At 33.4% G+C, this 24,162-nt stretch overlaps 2 protein-coding genes and 1 long non-coding RNA gene across 5 annotated transcripts; 2 read left to right on the plus strand and 1 right to left on the minus strand.

Annotated features, from left to right (window-relative positions):
* Window positions 1-368: 368 nt before the first annotated feature.
* Window positions 369-2,931, plus strand: LOC107905660 (lysine-specific histone demethylase 1 homolog 1). Its single transcript, XM_016832359.2, has one exon. It carries the CDS (start codon window positions 369-371, stop codon window positions 2,703-2,705), a length of 2,337 nt encoding a protein of 778 aa, XP_016687848.2. The 3' UTR covers window positions 2,706-2,931.
* Window positions 2,932-14,981: 12,050 nt separating this feature from the next.
* Window positions 14,982-17,053, minus strand: LOC107937558 (cytokinin riboside 5'-monophosphate phosphoribohydrolase LOG5). 2 transcript variants are annotated; one of them, XM_016870458.2, is made up of 7 exons: window positions 16,545-17,053; window positions 16,354-16,451; window positions 16,213-16,243; window positions 16,019-16,118; window positions 15,825-15,895; window positions 15,570-15,713; window positions 14,982-15,395 (listed from the first exon to the last, which is right to left on the minus strand). In XM_016870458.2, the coding sequence occupies exons 1-7, from the start codon at window positions 16,662-16,664 to the stop codon at window positions 15,297-15,299; spliced, it is 663 nt and encodes a 220-aa protein (XP_016725947.1). In that variant the 5' UTR covers window positions 16,665-17,053; the 3' UTR covers window positions 14,982-15,296. The 2 variants fall into 2 exon arrangements, with proteins under 2 accessions (XP_016725947.1, XP_040969668.1); XM_041113734.1 differs by having other exon boundaries at window positions 14,982-15,419; window positions 16,545-17,042.
* A 4,237-nt stretch (window positions 17,054-21,290) lies between these two features.
* Window positions 21,291-23,710, plus strand: LOC107937559 (uncharacterized). 2 transcript variants are annotated; one of them, XR_005927167.1, is made up of 3 exons: window positions 21,329-21,421; window positions 21,893-21,976; window positions 23,364-23,710. It is a non-coding gene; the product is annotated as an uncharacterized lncRNA (long non-coding RNA). The 2 variants fall into 2 exon arrangements; XR_001694708.2 differs by lacking the exon at window positions 21,893-21,976 and having other exon boundaries at window positions 21,291-21,421.
* Window positions 23,711-24,162: the final 452 nt, after the last annotated feature.

A 24,162-nucleotide genomic window follows, 5' to 3' on the forward strand; every position in this document is an offset into this window, starting at 1 on the left:
ATATCTTCTAGCCCCTGTGTGTGTATGCTTCATTTTGGAGCTCATAAAACCAATTCAAATCTTAGGGAGAAATTAAGACTTCGTGCTAAACGAAGAACCACAGAATTAAAGTACTCCAGCACCCAAAACAGTTCTAATTCTATGGGCTTTACAAAAATAGCCCAATTAATAAAAACCATTTCTGGTCCAAAATGAGTAATGAAATTTAAGTGTTCGTGGGCTTAACAAATCAATTAAGTTGGCCCAATGTCACCTCATTTCATGGGCAGAAAATAAACGCACAATTAAAAATAAAATCCTTTTTTTTTTGGATTTCACAATTTCACCGTAATCTCGTGATAAACCCAATAACTTGAAAAACCCCGAATATGGAGCCTCCCCAAGATACTTCCGAGAACCCTAACGATGTCCTTTCCGACGACGACTCTTCACCGGAAAACACCAATCCCGACGATCAAGAAATCCCCAGTACGACACTCGACCCACCCATTTCCGATACCCAAGATGAATCCTCCGATCCCGTCCCCGACGAGCAACCCGAAAACACTAATTCGAACCCCGCCGAGCCTGGTCCACCTGCACGCAAGCGCCGCCGCAGAAAGCGTTTCTTTACAGAACTCATCGCCAATCCATCCTTCTCCAAGAACCGGCGCCCTAGAATATCGGGCCTAGCTAGAGAAATGGACACCGAAGCTTTAATCGCGATCTCCGTTGGTTTCCCTGTTGATTCTCTTACCGAAGAAGAAATCGAAGCCAACGTGGTGTCCAGAATCGGAGGCCAAGAGCAAGCCAACTACATCGTTGTAAGAAATCACATTCTGGCTCGCTGGAGATCCAATGTATCCGTCTGGCTGACGCTCGAGCACGCCCTCGAATCAATCCGAGCTGAGCACAAGAACCTAGTGAACGCAGCATACAATTTCCTTCTCGAACACGGTTACATTAATTTCGGTTTAGCCCCGGCTGTTAAAGAAGCGAAATTGAAGTCTTTTGATGGTGTAGAAAGAGCCAATGTGGTGATTGTGGGTGCGGGTCTTTCCGGTTTGGTCGCGGCGAGGCAATTAGTTTCCATGGGGTTTAAAGTTGTCATCTTGGAAGGTAGGACGCGCCCTGGAGGGCGCGTAAAGACAAGGAAGATGAAAGGTGATGGGGTGGTGGCTGCAGCGGATCTTGGTGGGAGTGTTCTCACGGGAATAAATGGAAATCCACTTGGGGTTCTTGCAAGGCAAATGGGATTACCGCTTCATAAGGTGCGAGATATTTGTCCTTTGTATTTGCCAGATGGAAAGGCCGTAGATGCTGATGTTGATTCTAGGATAGAGGTTTCATTTAATAAGCTATTGGATAGGGTTTGTAAACTTAGGCATTCTATGATTGAGGAAGTTAAATCAGTTGATGTTCCATTAGGGACAGCATTAGAAGCCTTTAGGAGTGTTTACAAGTTTGCTGAGGATTCACAGGAGAGCATGTTGTTGAATTGGCATCTTGCTAACCTTGAATATGCTAATGCTTCTTTGATGGCTAATTTGTCTATGGCCTATTGGGATCAAGATGATCCATATGAGATGGGCGGCGATCACTGTTTCATACCCGGTGGCAATGAGAGGTTTGTTCGAGCACTTGCGGAGGACCTTCCCATTTTCTATGGGAGGACTGTGCAGAGTATCAGGTATGGTATCGATGGTGTTAGGGTTTACGCCGGTGGGCAGGAGTTTTGTGGGGATATGGCTCTTTGCACTGTTCCATTAGGAGTTCTCAAGAAGGGATCGATAGAATTTGTTCCTGAGCTTCCGCAAAGAAAGAAGGATGCCATTCAGAGACTGGGATTTGGGTTGCTGAATAAGGTTGCTATGTTGTTTCCATACAATTTTTGGGGCGGAGAGATTGATACTTTTGGCCATCTGACAGAAGACCCAAGTATGAGAGGCGAGTTCTTTTTGTTTTATAGCTATTCTTCTGTGTCAGGTGGTCCACTCCTTGTTGCTCTAGTTGCCGGAGATGCAGCAATCAAGTTTGAACTGATGTCTCCTGTTGAGTCTGTGGAAAGGGTTTTAAACATATTGCGAGGCATTTTTCATCCAAAAGGGATTGTTGTACCAGATCCTGTCCAGGCTGTTTGTACCCGGTGGGGAAAGGATCGCTTCACTTATGGATCCTACTCTCATGTTGCTATTGGTTCATCCGGGGATGATTATGATATTCTAGCTGAGAGTGTTGGAGATGGGAGAGTCTTCTTTGCAGGTGAGGCAACTAATAAGCAGTATCCTGCCACAATGCATGGAGCCTTTTTAAGTGGCATGAGAGAGGCCGCTAACATGCTTAGAGTGGCCAGGAGGAGGTCATTGATTCTATCTGACAAAGTTAATAACGACTTGGAGAAATGTGATACTTTGAATAAGTTGTTCGAGAACCCTGACCTGACATTCGGGAGCTTCTCAGCTTTGTTTGATCCCCATTCTAATGATGTTGGATCGCATGCATTTATAAGGGTCAAATTCCATGGGGATAAATTAAACTCGAGTCACTTGTGTCTTTATGGCTTGATTACGAAGAAGCAAGCCATTCAGTTAAGTGAAATGAATGGAGATGGGAACAGGATGAATTCGTTGCATCGTGACTTTGGGGTGAAGTTGGTTGGTGGTAAAGGGTTATCAAATGTTGCGGAGTTGCTGATATCACGCATCAAAGCAGCTAAACCAACCTAAATGCAAGCGACAAAGGCTAATACTAGTTACCTCACCATCAATTCAAGCAATACGAAGATGCTGTTGAGTAGTGGACATGTCTTGTTTTTTCCTTGGATTGATTGAAATAGTTGTGGACATTCATAGGAATATTGAAATGACTCATTTAATTGCCTTCTCACATCAATGTGCAGCTATTCTTGTTGTTGAATTATTTATTGAATGAAATTCTTGTTTGTTTCCAGTATTATGGAAGGAAAGTGGGACCCTATTGCCATTTAATCTTGTGTACCCTGTTGGGAAATCATTCAAATGTTGTGTGTGGCAGTGGCGCATACCACTCTAGGATCTGAATTTTGGAGGGAAAACAACATTCCAGTTAAAATGTATCTTCAGGCTAACTGCTAATTTTTGCTTTTGGTTACAACATTTGAAGAGGAATTCAAGCATCACGAAGGACATATGACTTTTCAAATAATGCTGGGCCCAACATCAAGAACGCCCTGGATAACACTTCATATATGGTTTTAGAGTTGAATTTTGATAGTGGTGAAATTAGTTAGTAATTAGATTGAATATTATAGAGGTCAAATCAAATTTTGTGATGAGATCTACGTTTGAATTAAGAAAAAAAGAGCAAAAGTACAAAAAAGTAAAAAAAAAAAAATCATTAAGGACATAATATTAAAAATGAGTATATAAAACTTCAAAAAAATGTAAATATATAAAGAAGGTATCAAAATCATGTATTAAATAATATATTTATATTTGATCTAAAAATAATATATTTATATTAAAATTATATAAATTATATACATATAATTAAAAATAGAATTTATTAAAAAAAAGCAAGTTTAATTGGTTTTTAGCCAATTTCAATCGATTCCAAACAATTGGCTTAATTATTGAGACTGGTATACTAATTCTTGGTCCAACTAATTCTATCCGATTCCAACAATCATACCACTGGAAGCCTCAAGCCCCAATAAAAATTTAAGTTCTGGTGAGGCACATTCTCCCACTCAAGAAAAGTGCCATTGAGGCTTGTTGAGTAATGTTTTCTCGTATCGTATTAGGGGAAATATAAGATTTATTTCTACATGTTCCTACTGCTACTATTACAGCTCCCAATAGGGCCCACTGTTTTGTCTTGGCCTTTGGGCTGATGGTACTGGCATTCCTTGTCCCTGGTGCTGACATTATCTGGGCATCCCTTGGCTTATCTGACGCGTGCCAGTGGAGCACGCGGTCCTTTTTGATCCTGGGATTGACTCCCCCAGCGAACTTCGTACCTGCCAGTTATGAACAGGGATCCTTTGCAGGGCTCGCGATCCCTTCTGTAACAGCCTAATTTTCAGTGGTGTCGGAACAGTGATTCGAGATCACTAAATCTGACAAATGAGTAGGAAATATTATTAATTTAGTGAGTATAAGTTAAATGTGAAGTTAGGAAAAATTTTGAATTAGTGAAATGTACAAATATATATTAAAATAATTAGAATTGAAAACGAGGTATCGAGACCTCGGGAATTTTAAATCGAGCCGTAAATATTTTTAAATATTTATGGAGTGTTAATAAGTTAGTATTAAAGTTTTGTCAAGAAATTTTAAAGTACTGATAGCTAATTGAACAAAAAGGACTAAATTGTATCAAATGCAAAATTGTGGGAAATGATTAAATAGCTTAAATGATAAAAGAAAGAGGGTTTAAAAGGCAAATAGACCCAAGGTCTATTTGGGCTGGATGGCAAGAGCATGAAATCACCAAGAAAATAAGGGCAAAATTAGAAAATTGCAAAATTTACTTAATAAAGCTAGGACTAAAGTGGAATTATCTATATTTCTCTTTATTTTTCTGCATTCTCATCAGCAAAAACACCATGGAAGAGTTCCCTTAAGCTTATTTTTCATATTTTTACTGCAAGTAAGTTCAATTCTTGATTATTTCTTGAATTTTTTGTGTTTTTATGACTTTTACAACTAGGTCCATTTGTTGAATTCATTAGTTCTTGATTCTATAAAAGAAATTGAAAGTTTCTATGAATATGTGCTGGAAGTATATGATGATTTGACATAGAATTAGAGCTTTAAATTGTTTATATGCTGATTTTATTGAAAGAATTGAATAGAAAGTGAATGTTTGGGACCTAAATTGTAAAAGAGTTTGAAGTTAGAGTTTTATGTGGAAATTCTGAATTTCAATAGTTATGAAATAACTTATAATGTCTAGGAAAAGTATTAATTGAGAAAATTAGTTTAATTGAGGAGTTAATTAAGTAAGGACTGAATTGCATGAACTGTGAAATTTGGGGCAAAATGAAAATCAACATTTTGCACTAAAACAGTTTTGGACAGCAGCAATAGTCTAACTTTGAAAAATCTCCAAAAATTGTAAAAATCTAATTAGAGAATTAATAAAATATGAAATTAAAGCTTATTGAGTCTAGTTTCTTATAGAAGAAACGATGTAAGTAATGAAATTGTAAATCATGAGATATAATAAGTTTTGTGAGACAATGGCAGAATGATTTCGGGTTCCCCTGTTCTGACTTTGGAAAATCATCAAAAATTGGATAAAAATAATTAAGGGATTAAATTTATATGTTTAAAATCCTTAAATAGTCTATTTTCAATAGAAATAAGCGGGAACATCATCCGAATCTCGTACGATGAGATAATTAATTCTAAGTGAAGAAGGGTCGGAACTGTCAGACAGCAGAACAGGAGCAACTTTAAAGAATAAACTGTACTTATTGGCTAAACCAAATATTCTGATTCCTAAAGGTTGTAAACTAGTTTAAGGTGATAGAATAAAATGTTAATTGAGAAAAATCAGCTCACCTGAGAGGCTAATTCAGTAGGGACGAAATTATCATTTATTAAAAGCTTAGGGGAAAAATGGTAATAAACAGCTTGCACTAAAACAGTTTGGACAGCAACAGTAGACTAACTTTGAAAAATCACAAAAAATTGTAGGAATCGAATTAGAAGATGAAAAAAATATGGAATTAAAGCTTAGTGAGTCTAGTTTCTCATAGAAGAAATATTGTAAGCAATGGATTTGTAAATTTTGAGATATAATGAATTTTGTGAGACAAGGTCAGAATGAATTCGGGTTCCCCTGTTCTGACTTTGAAAAATTATAAAAAATTGAATAGAAATAATTAGAGACTTAAATTTATATTTCTAGAATTCTGAATGAGTCTATTTTTAATAGAAACAAACAATAACATCATTTGAATTCTGTATAAAGAGATAATTTATTTTTAGTGAAGAAGGGTCAGAACTGTTAGACAACAGAACAGGGGTGACTTTGAAGAATAAACTGTACTGATTGGCTAAACCAAAAATTCTGAAATTTTATGGTAAAAATATATATGAGTCTAGTTTCAGGTAAAATTAACGGATCTTAATTTTGAGTTTCTTAGCTCAAGTTATAAATAATTTAATGACTATGACTCAAGTAGATAGCTTTGAATGAACTATAAATAATAGTTGAATTATAGAGAATGTTGCATATGAACATGAAATGTATTAAATTGATAATTAAATTTATTTATTTAGATCCTGAAGATTCAAATACGAAGCTAGATCGAGGAAAGGAAAAAGTTCGGGATTAATAGATTTTTACTGTTTACAAACAAGTATCAAGGTAAGTTCGTGTAACTTGAATTATATTCTGAAATGCTTGAAATTGTATGTTATTGATGTGAATATGATTTGAGTGTTCATTATATGGAAATTTATGAAACATTGATATATTTGATAAAATGGAAAGAAATCCCGTTTGAATGAAAGGAAAATTCGATGGATCTCTGAAAAGGAATTGACGGTAAAAAGGATCTAGCCCGGACGGGTGATCCTATCCTGATATAGCCCTCCCGAAGAATATGTGTAAAATGGATTTAGCCCGGACGGGTAATCCGAATTAGGGTCTGAATTTAGCCTGGACTGGTAATTCAGATTCAAGCTCATTAGAGTAATTGTCGTTGCAGGGGATTTAGCCTGGACTGGTAATCTCGACAATACTCTATGAGTTTATATTGCAGGGGATTTAGCCTGGACTGGTAATCCCGCTGCAAGGTTGAGGTTCGCGGGAGTGTGCTCTCTGAAATGGATATGCGCGCACATGAATATGAATTGACGGACCCGGAATTGTACAATAAATGTGTACCTCTGAAAATCCATCGAAAATTCCAAGAAATTCAACGGGATAAATATGGAAAAATAACAAGGAAATGGAAATCATGGTATTGACGAGCTCATCAATCATAGTATATATTATTGGTACATGAAAATTATTGTACTAACTTGAATATTGAGTTTGTGCATATTAGGGTAATAATGCATTGAATGGATATATGGATGTTTATGGTATTGTATTGAAAATATTAGGTAAGTATAATTGTTGTTACATGAGCTTACTAAGCACGAAGTGCTTACCCCGTTTCCTTTTTCCCTGTTTTGTAGTGTTAAGAGCTCGGAGGTCGGATTTGGTCGGAGACACATCACACTGTCAACCTCAGGATTTCGGTATATAAAGAAACTTTATTTTGGAAATCAATGGCATGTATAAGCTAACAAAGTAAATGTTAACGTGAAATGAATGTAAAGTTAGCCATTAGTATGGTTAACAAACCTGGTTATAGATATGTGATGACGTTATCTTATATAAATGCATGAATCTATCATGAAAATATGTTGAATTGAAAAAAAAATAATTAATTCGTAAACTCCGGTAATGCCTCGTACCCTATTCCGGCAATGAATATGGGTAGGGGTATTACACCAATACATGCTTTAGAAGTGGTTCGGAACTAACTAGCAACTTTGAAAATTTTTCCTTGAATATAAAGGGCACACGCCCGTATGGCCTGGGACATCGCCATGTGGCCAGCCCGTAGGGATCACATGGCCGTGTGGCTAGCCCGTGTGGAATTCTGACTTACAATTTCTTAAGTATCAGAGGGGCACACAGCCTGGGCACACGCCCATGTGGCTAGGTCGTGTGGTAAACTGATTTTTCACCATTTTAAGCCATTTTCACACAATTTTGATACACGCCCATGCTTAAAACCCATGTCCTTCACACGACCAAGACATACGTTCGTGTCTTTGGCCCGTGTACTATCCTAACTTCATATTTAAGGCTGCAGGGGACACGGTCATATCACACGTCCATTGGCTTATCGTGTGTCACACATGGCCTAGACACATGCCCATGTGTCTACCCATGTAGACGAAAATAGGCCCTTTAAAACCACTTTTCTCACCTTCACACTAACCTCCTACATAAAAACACAATTATATACTTATGAAGTCCAACCAATCCACTAATTCAAGCCAAAACATGTATATTTCATTATCTAACACAAACATTACATTCAACTTACTTATATACTTAATCATTCATGCAATTACATCAACAAATCAACCCCTATACATGCCATATAAATCAAAAAGTTGTTTAACAAAATCTACCAGAATGAATCTGGATAGTGTGATCCTTGATGTAGATCCGATCCTCTGTTTGTATATAAGTCAATCTACAAAACAAATAACATACACAAGTAAGCTTATAAAAGCTTAGTAAGCTCATAGGCATAAAATATAAATCTTACCAAACATGGTACACAAACATATATCTTTTAAGTTAACTAATTCATCTTGTAAATCACAAATTCCTTAATAAGCTCATTTGAATAAGTTCAATGCTGCTATTCTCAAATTTAACTCCTTTGGGCTCGATTCTCATTCACTTTCGTTGTCAAATTAGGGAACAATAATTGAATTGAGTGCTTCACAATCACATTGCCATGGTAAAACCATGGATTTGCACATAGTCATATATCACACACCTAAGCCATAGCCCTGCCATGGTCTTACACGGATCACATATAATACCGATGTCATATCCCAGATATGATCTTATACGAAATCACATTATCACATCACACCGACGCCATAGCCCAGCTATGGTCTTATATGCGAACACGTATCACATTGCACCGATGCCATAGCCCAGCTATGGTCTTATACGGGCGCACATATCACATCTTTTATGTCAATTCATCATGGTTATAAAAGGAAAGCACTCAAAACCATTGTTCCAACTAATTTGTACTTTTAGTTAAACATTATTTAGTAAGTAATACAATTTGATAGTATTCATCTATAATAAGATACCTTAGCAATCATAAAATTTTCATAATAAAACATTGAACTTTGTCATATGAACTTACCTGGGCTAATTTCCAAAAGTCGTAGAAATTCAGGGACTATTCTTACAATTTCTCCTTTCCACGATTCAATTCGTTTTCTTGATCTATAATTACAAAATCATTCCTTCATTAGCATCTATTTCAATTCTATTCTACTTCACAATTCATGCCCTTTAATTTTTAAAATTACACTATTACCCCAAAATTTTCAATTTTTACAATTTAGTCCCTGCTTAATTTATTCATCGATTGAGTTAATTCCTCTCAAATAACACTTTATCAAGATATTATAAACTACTTCAAAGCCTTAACACTCAAATTTTCATCACAAACCCTAATTCCAATAACTTTCACAATTAAATCCTAAAAATTGATTTCTATAAAAAGCTCTTCATAAAATCATCATATAATAAAATTAAAACCTCAATTCCATGATAAATCATCATAAAATTTCAGCACTTATTCATGGAAACTTTCAAAATTATCCATGAAATCTAAAACTAATGAATTAAACAAGTGGACCTAGTTGTAAAAGTCTCAAAAACACAAAAAATTACTAGAAATAATCAAGAATTGAGCTTACATGTAATAAAAATATGAGAGACCAGCTTAAAAGAACCTTTCAATGGTGTTTTTTCTGGAGAGGATGAAGAAAAATGAAGAAAACTCTAGATATTCTAATTTAGTCAAATTTTTAACTATTAAATTTTAACCAATTTACCCTTACTTCACTCCTAATTTCAGATTTTTCTTCTTCTATGCCGCCTCATGCATTTCTTTTTCAAATCCTTCTTATTTATTACTTATGATATTTCATCATTTCCCACAATTTTACAACTTATTCAATTTAGTCCTTTTTTCCCAATTGACTACCGAAGCCTTAAAATTTATTGACGAAACTTTAATAATAACTTACTAACACTCCATAAATATTTGGCTCGATTTAATATTCTGAGGTCTCGATACCTCGTTTTCACTTCCAAATTGTTTAGTATTTATTATAAAATACTATTCATTATTTCAATCATTTTCCTAACTTCACATCTAACTTATTTTCATTAAATTAGTAATATTTTCTACTCAATTTTCAGATTTAGTGATCTCAAATCACTATTCCGACATCACTGAAATTTGGTCTGTTACAAACATTCTTCTTTTGGGTCGGAAATCCAGATCCTATCAGTCACTTGGGCTGACGGTTCCCAAATCCTAACAAGACTATAGTGAAATAAAAAGCAAATTAAACTAAAAATTTCAACATATTAAAGAAAAATACTAATCCAAAGAGAGTTTTATTGATCCAAACTTATCCTTCTATTACAATTAAAAGATGATCTCGATACCTTCACTTAAAAAGGATTTATTTTTTGCCAAAAAAACTATAGCCAACATATCAAACAAAAAACAAACATTGATGAGTAATCTCCTTTGGAAAACGAAATTTTACATACACAACACACAAACCTCCACTAATCACATTAAGACTCATATAGGAAGTTTATAGTATAACAACACATCCTTCAATTAATTGCAAGCACACATGTTAAACCTTATTTATGACATAAAAAATAAATATCTACTAAATAGATAGATATACAATGAGGGACTCACCAAAAAACTATAAATAACTTCATCAAACCTCTCTATATGTGAACTCCATCAAAATATGTCTACCTATCAACAATCACCATATTACCTAAACCACTTGTCCAAAATTGTAGACATTGTGTGACCTGCAGTCATTCCTCAAATTTAGTTTCAACTGACAATATAAACTATAATAATTGATCTAATATATTCTCTCATTAACCTAAAAAAGCTCTAATAAAATTTGCATAAAATAACGAGCTTGTCATGTACTGATCAAACTGTAAAATACCCCCCTTTCAAACTTTTTTCCTTCTCAGTTATCATAAGTCAAAACGACCATACAAAAAAGTTAAGTACAATATCATATTTAGCTATTGGGCAGAAACTAGAGTTGGCTACTCACGTATCATTGAGCCAGATAACTAAAAACGTGATTTTTATTAAGTCTAGTTTTGAATGGCATCTTGGGTTATGCTGTGACTCTTAAAGTCTTAACCTTTTAAATTGCAGTAGTCGTTATTATCATGTGGGTTGGTGGAAATCCTAATGAAGTAACATTGGGCCCCTATTGGACGCTCCAGATAAAGCTTGTTGAAAGTCGGTAACGAGATTGTGATTTGAGACCAACCCCAAATTTCCTAGGAAAGAAGGGAGCATGCCCAATAGTTGACCTTTTTTTTTTTTACATAATGATTTCATTTTTCCTTTAATTTTATAAAAAATATCATTTTAATCCTTCATTTAATATTTCGTCTCTTTTAACCTTTGAATTTACACATTTGATCAAATCACTCTCAAAATAGGTAAAAAAAATTAACATTTGTTAACTCTACTGATGTGATATATACATATTAATTAATTTTTTAAAAAATTTAAAAATATTAAAAAATTAATTAAATATTAATGTATCATCTCATGTTAATCCAGCATATGCAATATCAAGAAAGTAAAAAAATTTAATTTTTCATTCATTTTAGGTGATTTAATAAAAAAATAAAAATTTAAAAATATAAAATATAAAAAAATAATATTAAAAGCTAAAATATTAATAAAAAAAGTGGACTCAAATAAATTATTATGGCTTTTGTTTTAATTTAATTGACATTCGCATCCATGGGCCATGACACATTGGTCAAATACTGAAAAAGTTGTTAACAGTGACACGTCACCTAATAGAGGGAAATCCAGTGGTTAACTTTTATCCTGCAGTTCTGCTTTGAATAATTGTTCCTCATCTCTTTGACTTCTTTTAGAACTTATAGATTTCATTTCAAGTTTATTTTTTTTATTGAAATAAACGTAATTGTGCGGTTATAATGATGTCATATTTTATTTAATTCAAAAAATAAACTAATTATTTGGTCCCACTTTTTCAATAACAAGCTGTACTTGTAAAATTAAAATATTTTGGACTTCAATGAAATATTTGATAAAAAATAGAGTTAAATTGAAATTTAAAAGATTACTAATGAACTCTTTATCTATAATTTTGGTTGGAGATTCGAATTTGGCCTTTTTAATATGATATTCTTTTTTTTAAATAGTATTAATATTTTATAAAATTTATTCATTTTAATAGTGATGTTAATTTTTTAATATTTAATTTGAATTTTAAGGTTGATTTAATAAAATTTAATTATATTTTTATATTTTGTTAATAAAATAAATTTAATGTTAATTGAAAAAATATTTAATGTTGTGTTTAATTTGTTACCACATAAGAATACTGTGGTTTTGTATCCGTGTTTTAGGGTATATTTAAGAAAAATTAATTATTAATATTATTAATTAATTATAATTTTTTATTAAATTAATATCAATATAAGTAACATAGAAATAATCAAGCAGGGCTTTAAAAATTAAAAAGTCAAATCGAAATACTAAATAATGTAGTAAACCTTTGATTAAACAATATTACCTATTCAAACTTGAAAAAGTAACAAGGAAAGAGACGATTGTGAGAAAGCTTGAAGCATTTCATCAACGCATAATTATCGCGTAGAATTGAAGGGTGGGTACTGGACACCAGGCGCCAGCCTTGGCTTTCTTTTTTTTTTCCCTTTATTTCAGTACGTTATGGCTTACGAGTTACGACCAGTTGAGTAACGACGGAGTGTAGATAAATAGCGAAACGGCATTAATTACATAGGTAGGGGCTCAAGCAGCTACTACTACTTGCAACTGGACTGGGTCTGGGTCCATATGGACCACCGCCTCATTAAAGAATCCCAAAAACTTTGCTCAACTCTCCCCAGTCTCAACTCCGAAAGCAGCCCCCACACAGCCTAACCATGCAATGCAAATATCACTTTCAAAGGGCAAAAAAAAATGAGTTGGGTTATTTTCATTGGGACCGGGGGAAGAAGGGTGGTGTGGAGGACAAGAAATGGTGTGGTGTTTGACGGAGACGTATTTTCTTGCAACATTCCCTTTGTCTCGACTCCTTTGGCATTTATCCCATTTATACTTTTTTCCCAATGTAAAAGACATACTGAATCTGGAGTTCCCTAGTGCATACATTTATTGACCTGGAGTATGGGGTGGAGAGGTCCCCGTATATTAAATTTAAAGGTTGATGATGATGAGTCAGGCTTATCAGGTGGGGATCCATTGAGCCTATTGAACATGGATTCCCCATCATTAGCTGGATCCCCCCAAACACATCCCACTAGACATTCCTTTATGCGAACAATGAATCTCTGTCGTGCGCTTTTGTAGGAAGTGCTTCTTCTTTTGTATGTGCTAAAATTGCCATAATACTGTTTGTTAATCAACATATAAGATAAATTACATCATTGATTAATCATACGGAAAATCCAAAAATGTAAGGCAATTTTTTTTTGGGGGGGGGGGGGGCTGATGCAAGAAGAAAGCAGGAAGAGGGTTGAAAAAGACTGATCCAAACAAATAACTGACATGCAAAAAAGTTCACGCGTAAAAGAAGGGGACTGGTGGTGAGTGAGATGAGATGGAAACAAAAATCAATGAATTCTATTGCAGGTCTCGCTATCTTAAATGCCGCGTGGCCTGAAGCCGTAGCGGTAGAGCGTAGCTCCCTTGTTTCAAAGATGACAAATTTATTGTTTTTATTTATTTTTATCAATATTTTAAGGCTTAATTTTATTGTTATACTTTTCTGACATTATATTTAATAAAAAAAAGAGAGCATAACAAAATATCAAAGGAAGTTGAAAAATTCTTTTCCCCAAATTTATATTTGAACTGTAAATTGATTATAAGAAAACTTTCTACTGGATTTAAAGTAATATAAATTATCATCTTTTTAAAATTTAAAACGAAATCATATACCTACTCCAAATGAAAAATTGTTAACTAATTTCAACTATCAATGTAAATATAATAATAAATTATATATGTTGACGAATTATAAATATAGAAATTTTAAGATTAAGATTTATCATATATAAATTATAGGTGTCCGAATCCACCTAGCCATCCAAAAGATGCCTTATTAGCTACTTTCTTGCCAAATGAGATAAATGAAAGCACTCTATGTAATATTGATTCCATATTTTGTTTAAATTCTTAATTTGTATGTCTAGTAATTATTTTAATTCTGTATTTCATGATTAATGGAATATCTTATATGTATTTTAATTTTACTTATAAATTTTAAATAATAATAAATTATTTACTTTTCATGATTTAGAAATTTTCTTTTCTTTTCTTTTACCAATTAATATTTGGCACCGTTTGCCAAGTAAAGAGAAAAACAAAAGAAAATTCAATATAACAGACTAGATTGAAAGCCATAGAAATTCTAAGGAGAAAAAAGAAAAGAAAGATTGTGCAAGTGGCCGCCACCCTTCATTTCTAATAATATACAAGGATACATAAATTTGTGTTTCTTAAGGATAAAACATTGTGCATTTTCAACTAAAAACATCCCGCTTAGTATTATAAAATATTTAAATAAATCTTATTAATATTAAATTATAATGCAGTTTCATATATTTTAAAGATTTTTATGTTATATAGTCACATGATGCCGTAACACAATAGGGTTTATTCAACTTGCCGTTTGGCGGTTCGTTAAGCCGCCAAGCCTTAATTTAGGTAGATAATAATTTTGGGGCCAGTCATCATTGTCTGTCAGTATTCCGCCTGTCTCCAATCAAATTAAAGATATCCATCTGTCTTTGATAGGAAATATCACAGTGAACGAAAGTAAGATAATATAAAATTTAAGGAAAAATAAATGCATATAACAGTGGTTTTGCCAAGCTGCTTTTCATTTGTTTCCCCCGTCTTCTGGTAGACTGGAACATCTACAACTCCTTAGCTCTATTATTCACTGTTACAACGAGCTGAAATTTTCTTTCTGGGTCCATTAATTTTTTGAACCAGTGCACAATAAAACAATTAAATTAAGAAAAAAAGGCTCCATGATGAAATCATTTCATCCAAACGAGATGGGGTATCTGCAACAGCAGTAGAACAGAAGCAGCAGGCATGGAAAAGAGAATAAAAAAGCTGTTTTTCAATAATTCAATTATTTTTTGGTTTTTCCTTGGTGTTCATTTCCTGGCAACTTTTACAAAGGAAGCAGCATATGGCAATGAATGAAAATTACCAATAGCCATGGACCAGTGCAAGGAATTTTGATTAATTTATTATTCATCCCATGGATTTTTCTCCTTTCTATCCCTGAGAGTAATACAGTAGAAGCAAAATTTGAAAGGATATAAACCCTACCTAAATGCTTACTTACATTTGCAGATCCACTAAATCGTAAATAATAATTAAAAAAAATGAAAGAGAGACCTTTGTCGTCCTTTAATTAACGAGCAATTTCAGTTTGCAAAGATGAGTTGAGCTCCAATTGTTCAGCCTCCCACCTTGCCTTAGAAACAACTCCATCATGCATTGGCACGTACTCCTATATATATATTCAAACAAAACACTATCCTAACTTTTAGGAACAGATATATACACACAATACTTAAATAAATAAATAAAAAGTATTTATCACTTTCTAGTAAAATGGACCCAATAATTGAATAATTGACTTGTGATATATATACGATATATGAAACGTTGAAAATAGACCCACCTCAAGTTTTTGAACAAGTTCTCTTGCAGTTGGAGCAGAGACAATGATACTACGTTGGGTGGGTTTAATGAAGCCATCATCCACGGCTTTGTCTAAGAAGCTGAGCAGATAATTATAGTAGCCATCCACGTTAATCAAGCCAACCTGTTGTCACCACATGAAACAAAACCAGATTTTTTTTTAACATTGGTAATAGTTTCCAGTTTCAACCATTAGGTTGATTCATGATGATGATGAGACTTAAAATGGCTTTACAGGCTTGTCGTGGATTCCCAGCTGAGCCCATGTTATGACTTCTAGTAACTCTTCAAGAGTTCCATATCCACCTGATTGATTAATTTAATATGAAATAAACAGTAATTAAATTACTCACAATGGCATACTTCATGAATAATGACTAGCATAATTAATGGTTAATGAGAGAGAGAGAATTGAAAGTTGAAAGAGACCTGGTAAGGCGATAAAACAGTCAGAATGGCGGGCCATCTCAGCTTTCCTTTGGTGCATATCCGCAACAGCTTTGACCTCTCCTACTGTTTCCCCTGTTATCTGCTTAACCAAAAACAAATAGCATGGTTTGAAAACGGACTTTACACTAAGAAAGACGAAAAAACAAATGGGGTGTATCACAGATTGTACAGACCTCTTTGTTCATCAGAGTTTTGGGGATAATACTGCGATAAAAAAAAGAGAATCAACAAACAGTGTATATGTAGAAAGTAAATGATGAAGAAAATCAAATCCCAACCAGGTACATATATATATTATATGTATGTATTGGTACCCTAAAACATGTCCTCCACCACGGTGGACCTCCTGAGAGACCAAACCCATCAACCCGACGCTTCCTCCGCCATAAACAAGATCCAACTTCCGGGACACCTTGAACATGAAATCAAAACCACGAGGATATTGAGAGCTTAGTCAAAAGTTGTTAGCGAAGAAGGCATATGAGGGAAGAGTGGAGTAGAATACCAGTTCTTTTCCCAGTTCTAGGGCAGCATCACGGTAGCAGTTTCGCTTGCCGGAGCTGCTTCCGCAAAAGACGCAAACCCTTTTGAACCTGCTGGAATTCAATGCTTTATTCTCATCCATATCTCTCTTTTTGTTCTCTGCTTTTCGGTGAGTGTGTTTATTTTCTTTTTACTGCTCTTTCTATTTGATTGATTTAACCTAAAGCAACGACAGGCAGATTCTTCGGGCAATAGAAGGAGCCACAATACCCAAAGAGGAATGTGGGAATACACTATATATAGGATCCCGCCTATTTCTATTGCAGTGCTGATAATTTCGTTACACGTGGAATCATGTGGTGCCTCAAAACCCGAAATTTTTTGCTTTACCAAATTCGCCGACAGGATTTTCCTTAGTAGTATTATTATTCCCCCGCTCTTACACTCTCGTCCATTGATTTTATTCCACGTTGCACGACATTTTCCTCTCCGTTTCCTGAGGATATAATCTAGAAATTTGCAAAACCATGATGCCATTTTTTCTTTCCATGCAAGACGAGTTAAATAATTGGAGCATTTGGAATGATGCCAAATACGTACTTAAGAGAAAAAAAATCAAATTTAAGCGTAAACCTATTCAATAACCAAAGTAATTGAAAGACAGTCTAACTGCAATTTTGAAATTTGTTCATGTGTATGACAAGTTATATTACAGTATTTATTCCATGATTCCCCTAAAAATACACTTCCATACATATTTTTGAATGAAACCTTGGAAACTTAGTTGATTGTCCTTGTGTATATTCTTGAGGCTACCCGTCATTGCCAAATGGCAATATTACACTGCAATTTAAATTTCATTGGTAAGAGTTCCCCTGTTCCCAGCACAGCGTGTCATTAAAACCAATGATTGGATCACTTGTGTGGGCAATGGCCATTATTAAGCAACAAATCGACATCCCCTAGTATTATTTTTGTCTTCGTCTTAGCTGCATAATGAAGCCCTACGCCTGCATGCATATCCACAAAACTATAGCCCGCAAAATTAACTATACCTATGTCTTTCCTTCTTCGGCCTATAATAATGAAGTCATAGCGTAGGGACCTATAGATTTGGTTCCTTTTCTTTTCTTCATCCTTAATTTCGACTAGGAATGTAAGAATAAACTTTGAGATCTATCCCAAATTAGAATAACTCCATACAAAATCTAGGCAAGAAAACCTACCTAAAACAACCTTGGAAAGAAAAAAAAAGCAAAATTAAGGCCTAGATTTTCTTGGAGAGAAGAACATGCATTGGACGATTAGGCTCAAAGGGTCCACGAAAAAGATAGGAGGGCAGGTCGCTATGAGGGGAGTAGCTGGCACATTGGAGGAGGCCCGTTTGTTTATATCTTTCAAATTTGACCTAAGCCTATTTTTAATGCTCGTGAAGCCCATCTTTCAACTTTTGAGCGTCAACTAGTTCCGTACTACGATCGAATATGATTGCCACAAGTGTCAAAGATAAGATTTTCTTGGTTATCCTTTCCCAACTTTACAACCGACAAACTTAGGTTAAAGGTAAAATTCCAGCACGCTTCAATTCAGAATTCGTGAATTTTTTTTTTCCTTTTGGGAATGAAGTAGGTATGTATAGAAGATTATTATTTTATTATTTCATATATATACAATTATTAAAAATAAAATAAAATAAAATAATATGTTATAGAAAATTCATATATTTCTTGTTTAAATTTTTTATTAAATATTTACTTGAATTAAAAAATAATAATAAATAATAAATTAATTAAAATAGAGCCGGGTGGAATGAAGTGTGATGAGAATGGATGCATCTACTGTCTACGATGATAATAATAATTTTCAAGATTATTTATTTATAGTGAAGAGAAAGAAATAATGAAATAGAATATATACCATGTAACAATAATAGATTTAGCAACATATAATCACTACAATTACAAGTTATGATACTCTTTGGCTTCTTCTTTTTTTCAAAAAAAATATTTATTAATTCTAATTTCCTCCTTCCTTACTTAGATCGGATCAACTCTGAAAATTTTGGAAGGTAATAAATGAGTTTGGAAAAGCATGAAAAGAGTTGATGAATCAAATTAAGTATTCAGCCTGGGAGAAACATGATAAGATTCGGTAGTGTTGAAGCAGTGTTGATATTGTACAAAGAAAGCATTGGAAAAAGGAATTGCATCTGCATGCATGTACTTGTCATTTTCTGCAAAGAGAAAAAAAGGGTTTGCTAAGTTGAATTTATAGTTCAAGGAATTAATAAGAGATGACAAGTCTTATCCTGAACATAATTTTCAAACTTTCTGAGCCAATCCGTCAATAGTAGGGAAGCCTCCTCTGCTTCAAACTTGAGCAGCAAGGGGCTCCACCCTAACAACCAACGCTATCGGATTCAAGGGAATAAATATTAATTCATTAACTCCACCAAATTGTACAATAATTTTAGATAATTAGTATTTTCATTCATCACGTCTTGTCGTTGCAAAGCAATAACAAGAGGTTTTTTGGTTTTTAGCAACCACTGATATTTGTCTAAATATAATGACAACATCACTTTGACTTAATAATGTGATATATATGAAATACTCCGTCGTTTTATATCCATCCATATAGCAGAAAACTGCGTATGATCCAGTATATATGCCTCTTTCGTGCACATCTACTTTTCTTGATTTTTCTTCAGAATTTCTGAAAACTTAATTTTTGGTATTACGTGTACAACTTTTCCAGGGTTTTCATTTATGGGATGCCATGTCCCATTACAAGCAAACAAAGTAGTGAGTAAAGGGGGAACCTTTTGCAGGGGCCTTTCAGACTGACTCTTGGAGAAAAGTTGTTAAAATTAAGCTTTTTGGTCGGTAATGAAATAATGGTTTATAATAAGTGAGTGAATGACAAGTCATGGGCAAAGAAAGATAACTAAATGCAAGTCTGGGTTTGATATATTGCGGCAGTGCAGGCAACGTTCTGGTGTTGCCACATACAACGCTCTATCCTCATAATTGAGACTTTTAATAAAATATTTTCATCATTAAGTAGATATTTATCAAAATTAAAAAACATTTATATACATTAAGATTTTAATATTTATTAAAAATAGAGTTTTATATTAATTATATTAATTATATTTTCATCATTAAATAGATATTTATCAAAATTAAAATGCATTTATATATATTAAGATTGTAATATTTATTAGAAATAAAATTTTATATTAATTATATTTTTTATGTGCATAAATATAGAAAAGATTGTAAATATTTCATTGATTGATAAAATTCATATATTCTTATTTGCTCTCCTAATCATTTTATTATTTACTCTTTTTTATCATTATTTTATAACATGTTATTAATATGATTCTCTTCTAATTTTTTTTTAAATTATTTCTCGTAACTCAAATAAAATTATGAAAATAAAAAATAAAAAACACACCATTAAATCCCTGTGTGACTGAAAGGAATCAAAGCCAAATCCTTAGATTTCAACTCTCTACCTCATCTGTTCAGCTAAACAAAGAGTTTATACATATTTGGTTAAGAAATTTATACAAGTGATAACTGCAGGAGAGAAGAAAAGAAGTTTAAAATTATTCACAGCAAGAGTTGAACGTGTGTTAAAAGACATATGTGCCACGAAATTTATAAAAAGCTTTCATCCGTAGTTGATTAGATTTATTCAACCGAGGATTGAATATCAAATTTATTCTTCACGATAATAGATAGTAAGATGTAAAATTTTTAAGAAAATTTCTTTTATTTAATATTTAATATTTGGTTTATTGTTTAATTAGTTAATTCATGATTAATTATAATTATGTTGATTAATTTTTTCTATCTCTATATTCTCAAGGATGTTGAAGGATATGACGTCTTTTTCTTGAGAAAAGATTGTAGAAAGAGAAAAATTTTGGGCAAAGAAAATAAAAGGGTCAATAAAAGCCAAGGTTTTAATTTTTAAATCTATTACCAACTGTCACGGAGTTAGAACTTTTGTCTCACAATTCATACGGTTTGAGGTGATTTCTTTTCTTCAAATCTGCCTATACCAACCTAATTCTCGACAAATAAGAATTTTTATAAAAATTCTCTAAGACAACGAAAATTAAAGTGAAAGCAACTCAAAATAAAAAAGTAACAAAAGAACAAAAAATGCCACAAGAAAACAAAGCACGTCAAGTATTTCCCTGATCTACCAAGGCTTAAAGTAGTCAGGCTTCTCCACATATTCTACGAATCACATCAATTTAAGTGAATCGAATAAGCCCTATTTAATCTATTAATCTCCATAGTACGTGAAAGAAAATAATACATCTATTAATCTCCATAGTACGTGAAAGAAAATAATACATCTATTAATCTCCATAGTACGTGAAAGAAAAGAATCAAATACATGGTTTTGAACCACTCGCCTGTAACAACCCGATTTTGGGCCTAGTCGGAACAGTGGTTTCGGGACCACTATTCCGAGGCCAGAGAAAATTATTTTAGTATTATTTTATGTGTTATAATATGATTTTATAAGTGCATGTTAATTTTGGTATATTAATTTTAGCGATTTCTAGTCCAATTTCGAAAAAGGACTAAATCGCGTAAAAAGTAAAAGTTGTATTTTAATACCTAAAGGTGTTAAATTGCCTTGTATCTTAAATTGGGGGTCCTTAAAGTGAAATTAGGCCATTGAAAGTGTGATGGCCGGCCATGGGAGACAAAATAGTTGAAAAGTCAAAATTAGACAAAATAGTTTTATTATTAATAAATAAATAAAAAAGGAAAAAGAAAAAGCTATCATTTTTCTCTTCCCCTTCACCGAAATATGCAGCAAAGAAAGGGTTTGAAGCTGGAAAATTTCAGCAACATATTTCCCTTGCTTGTAAGTGATTTTAATGTCTTTACTTGATGATTTTGTATTTTTGGAACCCCTAAAGCATAAGCTTTCATAAGAGGGGATTATTTTGCAAAATGATGAAGAATCTAGGGTTTTACCATGAGAGTAAATGTGTTGTTTTCTGTGTTTTTATGGAAGATTATGAGTCCTAGTTGTCTAATAAACAACTTTTGTGAAAGAAATTGCATGAAAATACCTTAAAAAGGGATAAATTGCTAAGTTGTAAAATGAGTTGTAAATGTGTAAAATAGTTGAAATTATGAGTTGCTATAGTTATGAAAATGGTTCATCTAGACTCAAGGAGTAAAGAAATGTGATAAAAATTAATTTACGAGCATTGGGGCAAAAGTGCAAATATGCAAAAGTTTAGGGGTCAAAATGAAAATTTGTAAAAATATGATTTTTAGACCCATATGAATATTGTGACTGATTGGTAGGCTAAATGTGATGTTATAGATGATGAAAATTGAGACTTGGACCTAGAACGAAAAGAAATCGATTTATGGACGAGTATGTCCTTTTCACCTTTGTGGTATCGAAGTAAGTTCGTATGTAAACAATACCATGCTATACATGTATTTAAATGTTATCATTACATGAATTGTACAGATATTAATGTGTATATGATTAATAGAAATATGATAAGACAAAGCCTTAATAGACGAGAAAAAATCCCATTTGAACCTTAGGAATAGAATAGGATACGAGTGACATGTCACTAGGAATTATGAGTCTAGATGACTAGCTCGAGAGTGAGCATTGAAATGTCATGAGATATGAGGTAGCTTTAGCTACAATTGAGGCACTTATGTGCAAAGGCTTTTCCAAGTATCCAATTAGTATTCCAAGTGTTCAACGGGCAATCCAAGGAAAGAGTTGATGATGGTCCCAATGAGGTAAGTCATTGGTGAGTATGCACTCGAGTTATGTTACGAGTTGTGCAAGTATGTATACTAATCCTATGAGAATGCCTTGATATGTGATGATCTATGATCCATAATATGTGTTCTTACCATGATGGATAAAATGGTGTTGTATTAATATTATGAACAATGACCATGAATGAGTAACTTAGCCTTGACAGATTTGAGTTACTGCAGTAGTGTAACTTTGAAAATACACTAAAAATAGTGGAAAATGAGTTAGAGGCAGAATAAAATATGGGATTAAAGCTTAATGAGTCTATTTTCACATGAAAGAAATAGAGGAAGAAAAAGAATTCTATATTGTGTGATATTTAAATTCTTGTGAAACAGGGTCTAAATGAATTTGAGATCCCCTGTTCTGATTTTATAAATTCACCGTAAATTGTAAAAAAATTATTAAGAGTCATACCTTACCTTCATAGATTCCTTATTGAGTCTATTTTTAAGGGAAACAAACGGCATGGTCATTGGAATTCTGTACATGGAGAAATTCGATTCGTAGTGCACAGGGGTCAGAGTAGTCATACCCTGAAACAGGGGAAACTTTAACTAATAAAATGTACTAAATGGCTTGACCAAAAATTCTAGAAAAAAATCAGTTAGTAGAAATATGAGTCTAGTTTCAAGAAAAATAGACGAGAACATTATTCGAATCCTGTACTATGAGATAATTGAACTTTAGTGCAGAAGGGTTGAAACTGTCAGGCAGTGAATCAGAAGCAAACTTGAGGAATAAACTGTACTGATTGGCTAAGTCAAAAATTCTGGAAATTTTATGAAAGAAAGATAAATGAGTCTAGTTTCAGGTAAAATTAACGGAACTTAATTTGGAGTTTCTTAGCTCATATAAATAATTTAGTGACTGTTGCTCAGGAAGACAGCTTGTAGTGAACTTGAGAATATGTTGTAAACATTGATAAAACAAGTTAATGAGTTTCTTATTGTTTTCATATGAACTTACTAAGCAAAAGCTTACCCCCCTTCTTTCCCATGTTTTCTAGAGTTTCCAGGTTAGCTCGGGTTGGAGGCCGTCAGAGATATTATCACCCTATCGAGTTAACGTTATCGGAATAAGTAAACTCAAGTGATTCGAGTCTATGGCATGTATAGGGTTTAATGTGAGTATGTAATATTATGATTTAGCCAAAGGCATTGGCTTGTTATTAAGGTAGTATTAGTCATGTAAATTGGCCTATGTCGGCTAATGACGCTATGGGCCCATATGATTATTCTTATGCATGTATGTTATTATCTCTTGTGATGTGGCTTACAACATGTATGCCTAGAGATTGAATTGGGATTCATTGATGAGCTAGTAACTAATGCAGGATTAAGTGATTGGTAAATAGTTAATAATGCTTCATGAATGGTTTGTGATGTAATGATAGTTATGTCTAGTATGTGGTAATGATATGGGCAAATTCTATAATATTTATTGCATAAGAAAATAACTTGAGCATAACATGTTTGTAGATGTTTAAGAGCTCATTTATGCCACGTTGTATGTTATTGGATAAGTATGTATCTATGCATGTGGTGTGAGAGTGACAAAAGGCTTGATAATTAGCCTATTTCTGGCCACACGGCCTGAGCACATGGGCGTGTGAAGCCTTAACGCAAGAGATTTTGTAAGTTTTTCATGAGTTCTCGATTGGGTCCCGAACCGCCCCGAATGCATGTATTGGGCCTCGTAAGCTCGCATAAGGGACAGATTGCATGTGAAAAGAAAAGTTTTTAATTATTTGAGATTTCATGGCCCTGTTTAGTATGAAAGTGTTAGTAAAAATCAGGTAGCACCTC

Source organism: Gossypium hirsutum, chromosome A05 (assembly GCF_007990345.1).
Source record: "Gossypium hirsutum isolate 1008001.06 chromosome A05, Gossypium_hirsutum_v2.1, whole genome shotgun sequence".
In the NCBI taxonomy this organism is placed as follows: Eukaryota; Viridiplantae; Streptophyta; class Magnoliopsida; order Malvales; family Malvaceae; genus Gossypium; species Gossypium hirsutum.

What these genes read in the sequence shown, in the direction of transcription:
- LOC107905660 (XM_016832359.2), top strand. Translation starts at nt 369, where the DNA reads ATGGAGCCTCCCCAAGATACTTCCGAGAACCCTAACGATGTCCTTTCC.
- LOC107937558 (XM_016870458.2), bottom strand. Translation starts at nt 16,664, where the DNA reads ATGGATGAGAATAAAGCATTGAATTCCAGCAGGTTCAAAAGGGTTTGC. An exon ending in TGGGAATCCACGACAAGCCT is followed by an intron (nt 15,714 to 15,824) that starts GTAAAGCCATTT and finishes TGGTGACAACAG; the next exon opens with GTTGGCTTGATTAACGTGGA. An exon ending in AACTTGTTCAAAAACTTGAG is followed by an intron (nt 15,396 to 15,569) that starts GTGGGTCTATTT and finishes ATATATATATAG; the next exon opens with GAGTACGTGCCAATGCATGA.